Below are 12,699 nucleotides of genomic sequence, written 5' to 3'. Positions count from 1 at the left end.
GGGATGATATCTGGATTATGGAAACATAATTTATTTGGAGACCCTTTTTTTTTTTTTTTTTTAAACAAAAAACTCAAGATTCTTGTTAGCTAACTAAATAATGCGTCCTGGGTCAGTGTAGTCCAAAAGCGCCACCTGCTGGAGTGCCCGCAGAAACCAATGAACCACAAGGAGTCGCCGGAATTTAATACATTTTATTTCATCTCAGCACATTGCATGCGTGTTTTATTTTTGATGAACGCGTCGAAAATATCTAAGCGTGTCAATGGGTGAATTTGAGGCATAAGCTTTAAGCGCTTTTCCGTTTGTCACAATCACGCATCGGTTCTTCCACCTCCAACATGGCGAACCCACTGACGTGTTGAGTAGACCCAACCAGTTCCAAGCGTGCCACGTTTCTGTCTATGTAGCTGTGTACGATCCATGAAGTTTTATTTTGAATGCGATATTGGCTATAATACCGGAAGTGGATTGCTAAAGAAAGAATGGCTGACTGCCTTGCTTACTAGCAGTATTTCATATAAAATGCGAAAATTCTCCTGTTCGTAGTCTCTGACAATGCACTGGCTTATTAAAACAAGCTTTCGACCTTTCCTTCGCCGACTATGATGGACTATAGAGCCGTCCTGCGGTTCGCAACAGTCACCAGAGCTGCCTCATTGTGTTTGCAGGTAGGCCACTGGAGGTCTTTTACCTGGTTGTTATTGTCGTCAGTAAGCCACATTTATATTGATAGCTCACCTACTAGCCAAATGGAGAAGAAATAACAGTATCCATACACTTACCCAAGTGCACGTTATTTAGCTTTTTAGTTACCTTTTTTTTATGACACCTGAATTTGTCCCATCAGGCTCTATTGAACGCTGCCATCCCTGATCACGATGCTGAGGCGTTCAGGCCCCCACGGACAGAAGACCCTCTCTACTTGGACTCGGCGGTAGAGTGGTTATTCGGCGGTCTCGGCCATTGGGACGCCGAGCATTTCCTCCACATCGCTGAGAGAGGATACCTCTACGAGCACAACTTTGCTTTTTTCCCCCTTTACCCCATCATTCTGCGGGGTCTAGCTGACACGCTGCTGTGGCCCCTGGGTGACTGGTTGAGCTTGCGAGGCCGTTTGTTGTTGGCAGTCGCCCTTGGAAATAGTACCCTTTTCCTGCTGAGCGTGGTGGCCTTGCACGCCCTCAGTCGAGTGGTTATGCAGGACCGACGTCTCGCCCTGCTTTCCACTTTGCTGTACTGCATCACACCTGCCAATGTTTTCATGACTGCAGGCTATTCGGAAAGTCTGTTTGCCGCACTCACCTTTGGGGGTCTGTTTCTCCTGGAAAAAGGGCTCATCCTTCGAGCCTGCCTGGCGTTGAGTACAGCAACTGCAGCACGATCCAATGGCCTGGTTAATATAGGCTTTCTTCTGTATCTTCCATCAGTATATGCCATCTCTCAAATCCGTTTATACCGTTCCATTGCCAAAGGCCACAGGAAGTTCTTCCATTACATTTGGGTCATTGTCCGCCTCCTGCTTACGTCACTGCTTGGAACAGCAGTTATTGCCCTTCCCTTCTGCGCTTTTCAATACTATGGCTATAGAACGTTTTGTACACCTACATCTTCTTTGGACCGTATCCCTCTTGCTCTTATCTCTTTGGCTGAGCAGAAGGGGTATCGGATTGCAGATGAAAATAGTCCTCCTCCTTTGTGGTGCATGAGACCTCTCCCCATAATTTATTCCCATATCCAGGACGTGTACTGGAACACGGGCTTCCTCCGTTACTTTGAACTGAAACAAATACCGAACTTCCTTCTTGCTCTACCCATGGCTACTTTGGGTGTAATGGCAGCTTATGCCTATTTCCAAGCAAACCCAGAGCTGTGTTTCAGACTCGGACTTTGGGAGGCAGATTCAAAGAAAAGCCTGGACAAACCCATACCGGGATTTTTAAACCCCAGAGTTTTTGTTTATGTTGTACATTCGACTGTTCTGCTGGTGTTTGGAACCCTGTGCATGCATGTGCAGGTAAGAATTGACAGTGAATCCCTGTTTATCACAGAGGGATGACTGAAACATCCCAACCGTTAGAGTTGAAAATCAGTAATTTAGCTTTTTGTGTTCGTTTTACCACTCTCACATGTGATCAAAAACAAAAACACCAACAATTTCAAGCCTTAAAAGGTGTAGAAAATATACCGTATTGGCCTGAATATAAGACTGTGTTTTTTGCATTGAAATAAGGCTGAAAAAGTGGGGGTCCTCTTATATTCGCGATCTAGGCATTATACCCATTCACGACGCTAGATGCATTGTTTTTCCTTATTCAGATTTGTTTCAAGACTACAGTTACAGTTAAGCTTCACTTTGATGGTTAATGCAGTTTTTGCAATTTTGTTGTTTTATCACAATAGATTGGTTTATTGGCTGACGTTTTTTTACGTACAACAATTAGGGCTGTCAAAATTATCGCGTTAACAGGCGTCAATTTTTTAAATTAATCACGTTACAATATTTGACTCATTTAACGCACATGCCCTGCTCAAACAGATCAAAATGACAGCAAAGTGTTATTTCCACTTGTTACTTGTGTTTTTCCGCCCTCTGCTGGCGCTTGGGTGCGACTGATTTTATGGGTTTTAGGCTTCAGCACCATACGGTAATTATTATTGACATCAACAGTGTCGAGCTACTAGTTAGTAAAGTTTTACAGTAGTAGTACTAGTACTAAAATTTTACAAACTTTATTAAAACGAAAACATTAAGAGGGGTTTTAATATAAAATACTAATATACTAACATTATATTATAACTATAATAATATACTAACATTTATCTTTTAAAAACTACAACTCTTTCTATCCATGGATCGCTTTAACAAAATGTTAATGTTAATGCCATCTTGTTGATGTATTGTTATAATAAATACAGTACTTGTGTACAGTATGTTGAATGAATATATCCGTCTTGTCTTATCTTTCCATTCCAACAATAATTTACTGAAAAAATATGGCATATTTTATAGATGGTATGAATTGTGATTAATTACGATTAATTAATTTTTAAGCTGTGATTTAACTCGATTAAAAATTTTGCTCGTTTGACAGCCCTAAGAACAATATATTTAAACAAATTTTAGCAAGCCATTCTGTGCGTCACATATGCTTTATTATGTTTTTTAATTAATAATTTCAACAGTCTCACAACTAGCCTTTGTGGCGTTCTCTTTCGACTCTCGGGCTCTTGCGAAATACTACTGTGAAATAAACTAGCTTCAAGTTGCTTCAATTTCTCATAAAGTATCTTCCCTGTAATCTTGTCGTACATGTCAGCGTGTCTTGTTTGGTAATATCGCCTCACATTAAACTCTTTAAAAACAGTGACTCTCTTTGCAAATGAGGCAGACACAGTTGTTGCGTATATTAGTGAAGAAATAGTCTAATTTTCACCTATCCTTGAAGCGTCGGCCGTCAGTCAACTTTTTTTGTTGTTGAATGTCGTCATTTTAGAAAATTGGGAGTAAAGGGTCACATGGGGTAATGTTGCTTAGAGTGCTGCTGCCTTTTACTGGGTAAATGAGGAGCAGCATTTAGTGTGTAAGCTACTTGATATTAGCAGTGCAACGGTTCGCGGTTCAAAACCGAACCGAACGGTTCGCCCTGTTCGGTTCAATACGCCTTTATGAACCGCGCCTTTTTGGTTTTGCAATTACAGTAATTTATTCCGAACGCTTGTGGAATGAATTGGTCAAACTCTGTGTGCCTGTGTGTGACGTGAAGCGCAACTGTGGAGAAATTCCCGCCCCACGAGTAAATGTCCAGTCGCTGTCAAGCACCTGTGTAATAGGAGCCGAGTAACGCCCTCTCTCGCTTACGAGCGAGGTGAAAGTGAAACAAGAAAACAAAAAAAGTTATGGCGAGCGGAGGAGTCGACAGACCGAATTTTGAGGAAGCACCGGCTTCTTTCAAATCTGCTGTGTGGCAACATTTCGGTTTCCCCGTGGACTATAATGCAGACGGAGAGAAAATATTGAAAAAAACATAAAACAATTTGCAAGCATTGCTCAGCGCTTGTTCCCTATGCTAACGGCAAGACTTCTAACATGACTCAGCAGTCAGCACTTCAGCCAGTGTTCTGACAAATTTTGCAACCCATCAAAAATTGCTACCTTGCGGTTTTGCGCATGCGCGTAACGTTAAAAATGGCCGCGAATGCAGAGATTCCAAAGTAAACACTACAAACTTTCTTTAAAGAAAGGAATATTTACTTAAGTTTGGCCATGTAAAGGCATGTACAAAAGTTCTCAGACACATCCTACCATGTTAGCTGCACACAGCAACTGCACCCCGCGCTCTCACTGTTAATGACGTCGCCGTGTCGTTAAGTATTAATTTACGCCATTTTCGTGTTGCACATGTATGTTTATGATGTATCTAGTTTAGTTAGCACCTTTGGATAACATTGAGAGTCCAACTGAATGTAAAGGAGGGCATTTTCAGCTCCACAAAAGCTTTGGGAGCAAAATTTTATAAGGGAGCAAATTTTGACAGAACACCGGCATCACCCACAGACATCGTTTTCTCAGAGCAGGACAACCCCGAAGATGACACCAGTGAAAACACACGGGTCTATAGAAGAGGCGTTCCAAAAGCCTTACAATATCAGGTCAGAAAAACACAAGAAAATAACCCACGCAGTGGGGATTTGCATTGCAAAACACATGCAACCATGTTCCGTGGTTGAAGATGCGGGCTTCGTTAATTTAATTGCAACGCTTGACCCGCGTTATATTGTTCCCTCGCGGACATATTTCGCCCACAACATAATCCCTGACATTTAAGAAATGGCACGCAAAGCCATTGAAGATGATTTCACGAAAGCACATAGTTTCGCCCTGCCCGCTGATAGTTGGACGTCCCGTGCTACAGAGTGCTACTACCTAACTGTGACGGTCCACTATAATTCATACCTGTCAAGTTGTACGGTCTCGTCGTAATTTGTACACGTGAGCACTGGTTTTTAAATGTGTACGCCGTCCGTAACGTTCAAAATCTGCACGTTTTTCGTTCATTGCGTTTTTGTTTTTTTTCATCCGTTCGGATTTGGTCACCGTTTCTGCAAGAAGCCAATGTTTGTTAATACTTGAATGACACGAGAAAAGTCAGACACGGAGAGGGAAGAGTGTTTGTTGAGACGCTGTAGCAAACGCGATGCTAGGCTAGGTGGCTCCAATTTCCTGACCGTGGCCGACATCATACAATCTACGCCTAGATACCTCATGCATATAGAACTACAAGCGAAATGACACTCGGTAGCGTTAGTAAACAGCCGCCATTTTAGAGCAGTATACTTCTCAGAAAGGCTCTGTTGTAGTAAACCTTCCGAGCGCACCTAAAGCAACTTTTTATCCAAAATACTCCTAAATCGGCAAAATCTTGACTTGAGTCTATCTTTAAAGGATGAAACAGTTTTTACATGTCGAAAGTAGACGGAAGGGAACTAAGGCAAAAACGGGAGCAATTTTATCAACTTTATCGGTTGATTCACAACATTAAATGACCTCCAAACATAGCAAAGGTTACTATGTTTTGGGGGTTTTTTTGTTTTGGTTTTTTTTAATGGAAAAAAAAAACATGAAAGGTATCACCAGTTACTTTGCCAAGTAACTTTTTTACTACTGTGTGTGTATTTCAGTAGTCAGTCACTACACTTGCCAAAGCGCTAAGAGGCATTTTAACAGTCAAAAATGTTTACATTTTAAGTGTTTATTTCATTTTTTTAAAAAGCAAAATAAAGGCAGTTTAAAAAAAAAAAAAAAAAAAGCAAAACCGAAACCGAACCGAAACCGTGATCCCAAAACCGAGGTTCAAACCGAACAGTGGGCTAACTGAACCGTTGCACCACTACGTGATATGCTGGTAGCAGTACTGCTGACCAATTTATTAAGTCTGTGTGCGGGCCAGACGTTATTGATTTTAGGACAGAGGCTGGGGGCCGGATGAAATTTGACAACTGGCCGCATTTGGCCCCGGGCCGGACTTTGGACATGTCTGGTTTACAAGTTTAAATGGTCAGATATTAAGATTTGAATGAGGCAAAATAACATGCTTTATCTCTCAAATATATTGTTATAATCATTTGTTTCAGATGTACTGTAATTATTTTCTGTATAAAATTTAATTTGGTGTTAGTCTTTTTTTCAATCTTTAGTCTTGAAAAAGAGGGGGGTCGTCTTATAATCAGGGTCGTCTTATATTCGGGCCAATACGGTAGTAAGTAGGTATTGCAATGTCTGTGTATATGCATGTGCCCTGAGGTTGGGAGGTGAGTTTATTCATAAATACTTTGGAAATATTTTAAAAGTTTTATGACACTGTGAAAACCATCTGGTTTTGCTGAATCTAGGCATGCGTTGATATGAGAATCTGACGGTATGATAACCTTAAGCCAAAATATCACTGTTTCATGGTAACGGCTTTAAAATGTGTATTTGATATATCTGGGTTAAAAAAAGTTTTCCATTCAATAGAATTTTTATTTTTCAAAACTTTTCAACAATTTGTATCATAAGTACAATGTTAAGTTAAATTAAAGAAGAAGAAAAAAAAAACGTTCTAAATAAAACTAAAATAAATGCAGCTCTTTAGGAGACCGTAAACCACCAGCCACAGCTCAACATTACTACCATCACAACAAAAATAATTGATTTTCCATAAAAAGCACGTGTGTATGACTTGTATCATGTTTACATTATGCACACACTCTTTCTCAACACAGTTGCCAGAGAGAAAAAAAAAATATGGGTTACCACAGCTAGACACACTGAACACGCTGGAGTTAACTCTAGCTAGTGGGAAACGTTCGTGAGAGTGTTTGCTAACCTTTAATTTTGTATAAATGAGAAATCCTATTGGAGGTATTGCCTCCTTGGCAGCAACCCTTTGCAAACATGTTTTACATGTCGGTTGGCCCTCCTCCTCTTAAAGCTGCAGCCGTTTCTGGAGCTGAAGTATTCCCATACTAGCGATTTCGTTTTCTTCGATTTGGGGGGGGGGGGGGGGGGGGGGGTTCAGGAGTTTTACCTCCTCCAGCCATCGTGTAGCACAGCTGACTTACTGACAATGAGCAACGACTGGTGGAGGAGGGTTGAGCCTTGCAGCTGCAAGCGAGGGATTTCTCCTTGCATTTTTGGGACATACCAAATTGGCCTGAATATAAGACAGTGTTTTTTGCATTGAAATAAGACTGAAAAAGGGGGTCGTCTGATATTCGCGGTCTAGACGTGATACCTATTCACGACACTAGATGGCGCCAGATATCATTGAAGCGATGTTCTGTCATGATAGATCTCAGCTACTCCCAAGTTTAAATAGTTTCAGTGTTTTATTGCAATGTTTTTCCTTATTCAGATTTGTTTCAAGGCTACAGTTACAGTTAGACTTCACTTTGATGGTTAATGCAGTTATTGCAATTTTGTTGTTTTATCACAATAGATTGGTTTATTTACATGTCAAAAACCAGAAGCCATTCATTTACGAATATGATTGCACTTTAGTCTACATACTTAAATGTTCAGATATTAAGATTTGAATGAGGCTAAATAACATGCGTTTTCTCTCATATTGTTATAATCGTTTCGGATGTACTGTAATTATTTTCTGTATAAAAATTTGGTGTGACTCAAGTTTTTTAAAACTTGAGTCTTGGAAAAAGAGGGGGGGTCGTCTTATAATCAGGGCTGTCTTATATTTGGGCCAATACGGTAATATTTTTTGGGGGACATAAAAAGCTAATACCGTAGAGATTGAAGGAATCTGACCTTTTAGCCAGATTGCCAGAATCACGCCAGCTGAAACCACTGGACCCGTGCTGGCGCAGGTCCAACGACCCGGCCAAAAGGCCCAAATCTGCGTTCACCTTAGTCTTAACCCATTGTACTGACTCCATTTTGAAAGCTGGAAAAAGGCTTTGAAACACAAGTTGATCATTTATTCAGGTCGACAGCGATCAAATGGCAAGGTAAAACAACAACAGACCCAGGCGAGGAGGCAGACTGGTTCGAGGGTCGCCATATTACAAGGCAACAAAAGATTCCTGAGAAAAATGAAAACGATTCGTTAAACATTGTCTTTTTGAAGGCTCTCGTGGGGTGGGCTGTGGGCAGGAGGTGAGAGGTTCGGCGCGCCTCAGCGTCTGAAAGGCGCTGAGCTATCAAACTTAGCGTGCTTTTTGTTATCGGGTGTTGTGTTAGGACGTCCCGCCACTTGTTCTGGACTATCCTAAAGAGCTGATTGCGTGATTTGGTGTTGCAGAAGTGTAATTGTAGATGTCTGGCCTCGTCAGCGTCAATGTTACTCAGCCAGCTGCATGACGCGCGCGTTGGTCTTCCGTGGTCAGAAGGCGTCCTTATTTGCACGTTGTCTTGGCACTGCAAGTTCTAATCATTCCAAGTGCAACTGCTCATAATATTAAATATATTTCGCGTGGTTTTCCTAAACCATGATGTAAAATGCTATTTATTTTATTTTGGGTGTGTTAGAGGAGTACAAATAGTAAATAGGAGAAAAGAGTATTCGCTGATTGATTATATTAAGAAAGTAATACAAACAGTCGAACAGTAAATACGAGAAAAGATGAGAATGAATGAATAAAGAATGGTTCAAACTTTTGGCAATGCTTGTAGTTTGGGTGCAGCAATGAACCACAAAATAGCAGGACTTTTACTGTATTAAAGCATGTTATGATTTGTGAACAATTCATTTTATGCTTCATGTGTTACCAGGTCCTAACCAGATTCATGGCCTCCTCATCTCCTGTCCCCTTCTGGATCAGTGCTCATCTGCTTCTACTTAACGAACCACTTCTCCACCGACGGAAAACCTCAAAACCCAACATTCAGTTGAAGACTCCTGACAAAAACGGATGCAAGCACACTCCTCCAAATCCTGTCGTTGCACTGATACCGTACATTAAAATGTGCTCTCCCACCACACAAAGCATCTTGGGATACTTTCTCTCATACTGGTTCCTGGGACTGGCGATGCATTGTAACTCTCTACCGTGGACTTGATGGGAGCTATGGTTTAAGAATGCCATATTTCCTGTGAGACTACTAATTTTAATAATACACTGGTACACGATGTAATCCAGAACACTCAGATTTTTTTCACAAAAATAACAAAACTTTAAAAAAGGAGCAATGGTTGTGCCTCATTTTGGTTCTAGGAAGAACTTTGAGTAGATATGTTTGTGAAACCCTTTCTGGGGATGGACATTGGGTTAAATTTCTTTGATTAGAATATTTAACAATGGTTATTTAAACAACATTTTTGTGTAATGGAAGAACCTTGAAGTTCTGAGCTTTTGTACTGATGTTTTGATGTGAATAATGCTAGAGGAGGAGTAGTGATATATGGACAGCTCACTAAAGGAAACTAGTAGGCTGGTTGTATCCTATTAGTCCGCTCAGTTTTGCTACAACACTATGATTAATCAAGTAGTAGTTTCACATAGGAGTAACAACTGGATTCTCATTGATGAATTCATTGATTCATGATCAAACAATTAGACATTTTGATTGGTTTGTTGTAGTAAAAGTATTTGTTGTTGCATAACTAAAGCAAACTCGAGCAATGTCTGCACATGAAATATTTTTTACTTTATTCTTGTCTTTGTTATCTCAACAATAACTCCGGGGAATATGCATTTTATCACTTATGCAAGTGATTGAATGTGTGTCATGTATGTGTTTAACTGTTTCAGTGCCATTGATGATGATAGATATCCAAACAAGGGCCTGCAAGTTGTGGATCAAGAGCTGCATGTGGCTCTTTTCACCGCTTTAGTGTGATTTTAAATTAGTTTGTCACTAGATAGGCATTCAGTCTGTGTCATCAAATGTATGTTTGTTCACATTTTGCCCCTCTCAGGCTGTCAATGGCACTAAATGTTAATGTGACGTATGTGCGTAGTTTTGAACAAGTGGGTTTATTTTTGAATGTGAATGGAAAATATAGCATCGGGTTGCATGCATTCTCTGAAAATTTTCGATTTTTATGTCATGGCCCCATGATTTTTTCTCGTGCTAACCTACCTCCCTTTACCAAGATACACTTTGGCATACAGACCTCTCTGCTGATAAAACATACAAATAAGATGCACTTAAAAATATATATGGCGGAAAACACTCAGGTGACTTCAAGTTCCGCTCTGAGAGGCCAAATTTCAAAATTGTCCTATATGCATGTGTGATACATCATTGGAAAACTTAAAATCTCAATTTTCTGGGGGAAGAAAAATTTTGAACAGGAAAACATAAAAAAAAAAAAAAAAAAAAAAAAAAAAAAAAATGAAACCGCAAAACCCTAATAGGAGGTGAGAGCACGCGAGAGCATAATTTAAAGACGCCATGATTTTAACCCGATATTATCACGTACTTCCCTTGTTTCGATCCAAAAACTCCATGTAGCATGTATCACCGAGTGTCAAGACACAGCTGTGATTGGCCACAGCCGGATCTTTTCGGGATTTTATGGATGAAACATGGTAATATAACAAGGGTCGCGATGCAGAAATCGCAGACATAAAGGAGTGGTTGAGATTTTCTTTTTCACATGCAGTATTTACCCTTTTAAACATTTTTCATTTTTTCTTTGTATGGATCGATAATCATCTAACATATCGGGGAAAATGCGACAGTAACGAAAAAAATAAAATTAAGCGATAGTTAATGAGGTAGATATCTGTGACTTATTTACAGATGCCAATTTTTTCATTGTGACGTAATTTGTTTAAAAGTTTAAAATATGCGAGTGAATAATTAAAGTTTTTTTTAAAACGAAATATTAGACCTTAATTAATGATTCTAAGCTAAAAATGACAGACATTTTGAATAATAAATATAATTACTTACCTTCTTTTTATGGTTAGGTTGAAACAAAAGCGGTTGCGCAACGTGTGTCAACGGAGGTTTCCAGGGTAAAACAAACAAAAATAGTTCGGGTGCTTAATGCGTGATCAATCTGCAATGGCGGCATATAGACATATTATTCTATCAAACACAACAGTTTTGGCTTAAAATAAACTGCTGTATTTTAAGCCAGAACTTGTGTTTGACAGAATTTATTTTAAAGAGGGGTGCAAGAGCAGAAACTGCTTTTTCAGCCTCGTCTGTGTTTTCCGCCATACATATACGTATATATAAAAAAAAGCAGTTAAATGGAATGTCCATAACGTTGGCATGTGCTGTTTTATCCTAATCCACATGAGCAATTTGCACATGTTAAAAGAATGAAATTTTTTATGTGCAGATTAAAATAATATCTTGATGTGTTATCCACTTGGCATTGCATGTAATTTAAATGAAACATACAATTTTAATTATTTTTTTTCTTCCCAAATGCAAGAATCTTTTTTTTTTTTTTTTTTTAAATCAAATAAATCAATTCCCAGTTTCTCATCTCCAGACAATAAGTGGTTTCGTATGGAGGTATATTTGTGTCTTTGCTATTCAATCCCCCCCCAAAAAAAAAAAGTTGCTTCAATCAAAATATATATTTTCAATTAAAAAAAGTCACTTCAATCAAAAAAATGAATGCAAAAATAAATTTGACTCAAAAAAAGATTTGAAAACAATTTTTCTTTGAATTATTATTATTTTTAATTTAAGAAGCTTTTTTTTTATTGAAACAACTTTTTTGATTGAAGTAATGTTGTTTTGCGTTTGGGCCGCATTTTGGCTAGGACATCTGTGTCTATTATTCAATCAAAAGATAAGTTGCTTCAAACAAATATTTTCAAAAGAAATATCACTTCAATTAAAGAAAACAAATAATAAATCACAGCAAAAAAAAAGTTTGCGAAAAAATATTTCAGACTCAAAAATTTGCATATGAACACTTAATTTTTCATTGAAAATGCTTTCTTTGATTGAAGCAATCCTTTTTGTGTTTGGGCCATAATATGGGTTGGACATTTGTGTCTAAATCAGGGGTGGGCAAACTATTCCACAAAGGACCGCAGTGGGTGCGGGTTTTTGTTCATACCCATCATGAGGACAGCCTTTCACCAATCTGGTTTCTTACAAGTGCAATCAGTTGATTGCAGTCAGGTGCTTCTTGTTTCCACGGAAACCTCATTGGTTAAACTGTCTTTGCTGAATCAGTTGGAACAAAGACCAGGACCCACTGCGGCCCTCAATATATGGCAGAAAACACAGAAAAGGCTGAAAAACCGGTTTCTGCTCTTGCACCCCTCTTTAAAGTCAACTGCTATAGTTTAAGCCAAAAGAACTGTTGTGTTTGACAGAACAATATGTCTATATGCTGCCATAGCAGATTCATGGCGCAATAAGCCCCCGAAATATTTTTTAATTTGTCCGTTTTACCCCGGAAACCCCTGTTTACAGACGTTGAGCAACCATTTTGGTTTCAACCTAGCCATAAAAAGAAGGTAAGTAATCATATTTATTATTCGAAATGTCTGTTATTTTAAGGTTGGAATCATTTATTGATGTGGAATATTTAGATTTAAAAAAAAAATTCACTTAAAAAAATTATTCACTCGCATATTTTAAACTTTTAAACAAATTACGTCACAATGAAAAAATTGCTGTCTGTAAATAAGACAGATATCTACCTCATAACTATTGCTTAATTGTATTTTTTTCGTTACTGTCGCATTTTCCCCAATATTTTAGATGATAAATAACAA

At 38.8% G+C, this 12,699-nt stretch overlaps 1 protein-coding gene across 1 annotated transcript; it reads left to right on the top strand.

Annotated features, from left to right (window-relative positions):
• Positions 1 to 453: 453 nt before the first annotated feature.
• Positions 454 to 10,016, top strand: pigv (phosphatidylinositol glycan anchor biosynthesis, class V). Its single transcript, XM_057835455.1, has 3 exons — positions 454 to 671; positions 851 to 2,017; positions 8,771 to 10,016. Exons 1-3 carry the CDS (start codon positions 606 to 608, stop codon positions 9,056 to 9,058), a joined length of 1,521 nt encoding a protein of 506 aa, XP_057691438.1. The 5' UTR covers positions 454 to 605; the 3' UTR covers positions 9,059 to 10,016.
• Positions 10,017 to 12,699: the final 2,683 nt, after the last annotated feature.

The sequence above is a fragment of the Corythoichthys intestinalis genome, chromosome 4 (assembly GCF_030265065.1).
Source record: "Corythoichthys intestinalis isolate RoL2023-P3 chromosome 4, ASM3026506v1, whole genome shotgun sequence".
NCBI lineage: Eukaryota > Metazoa > Chordata > Actinopteri > Syngnathiformes > Syngnathidae > Corythoichthys > Corythoichthys intestinalis.
This window is presented reverse-complemented; position numbering and strand designations above follow the sequence as displayed.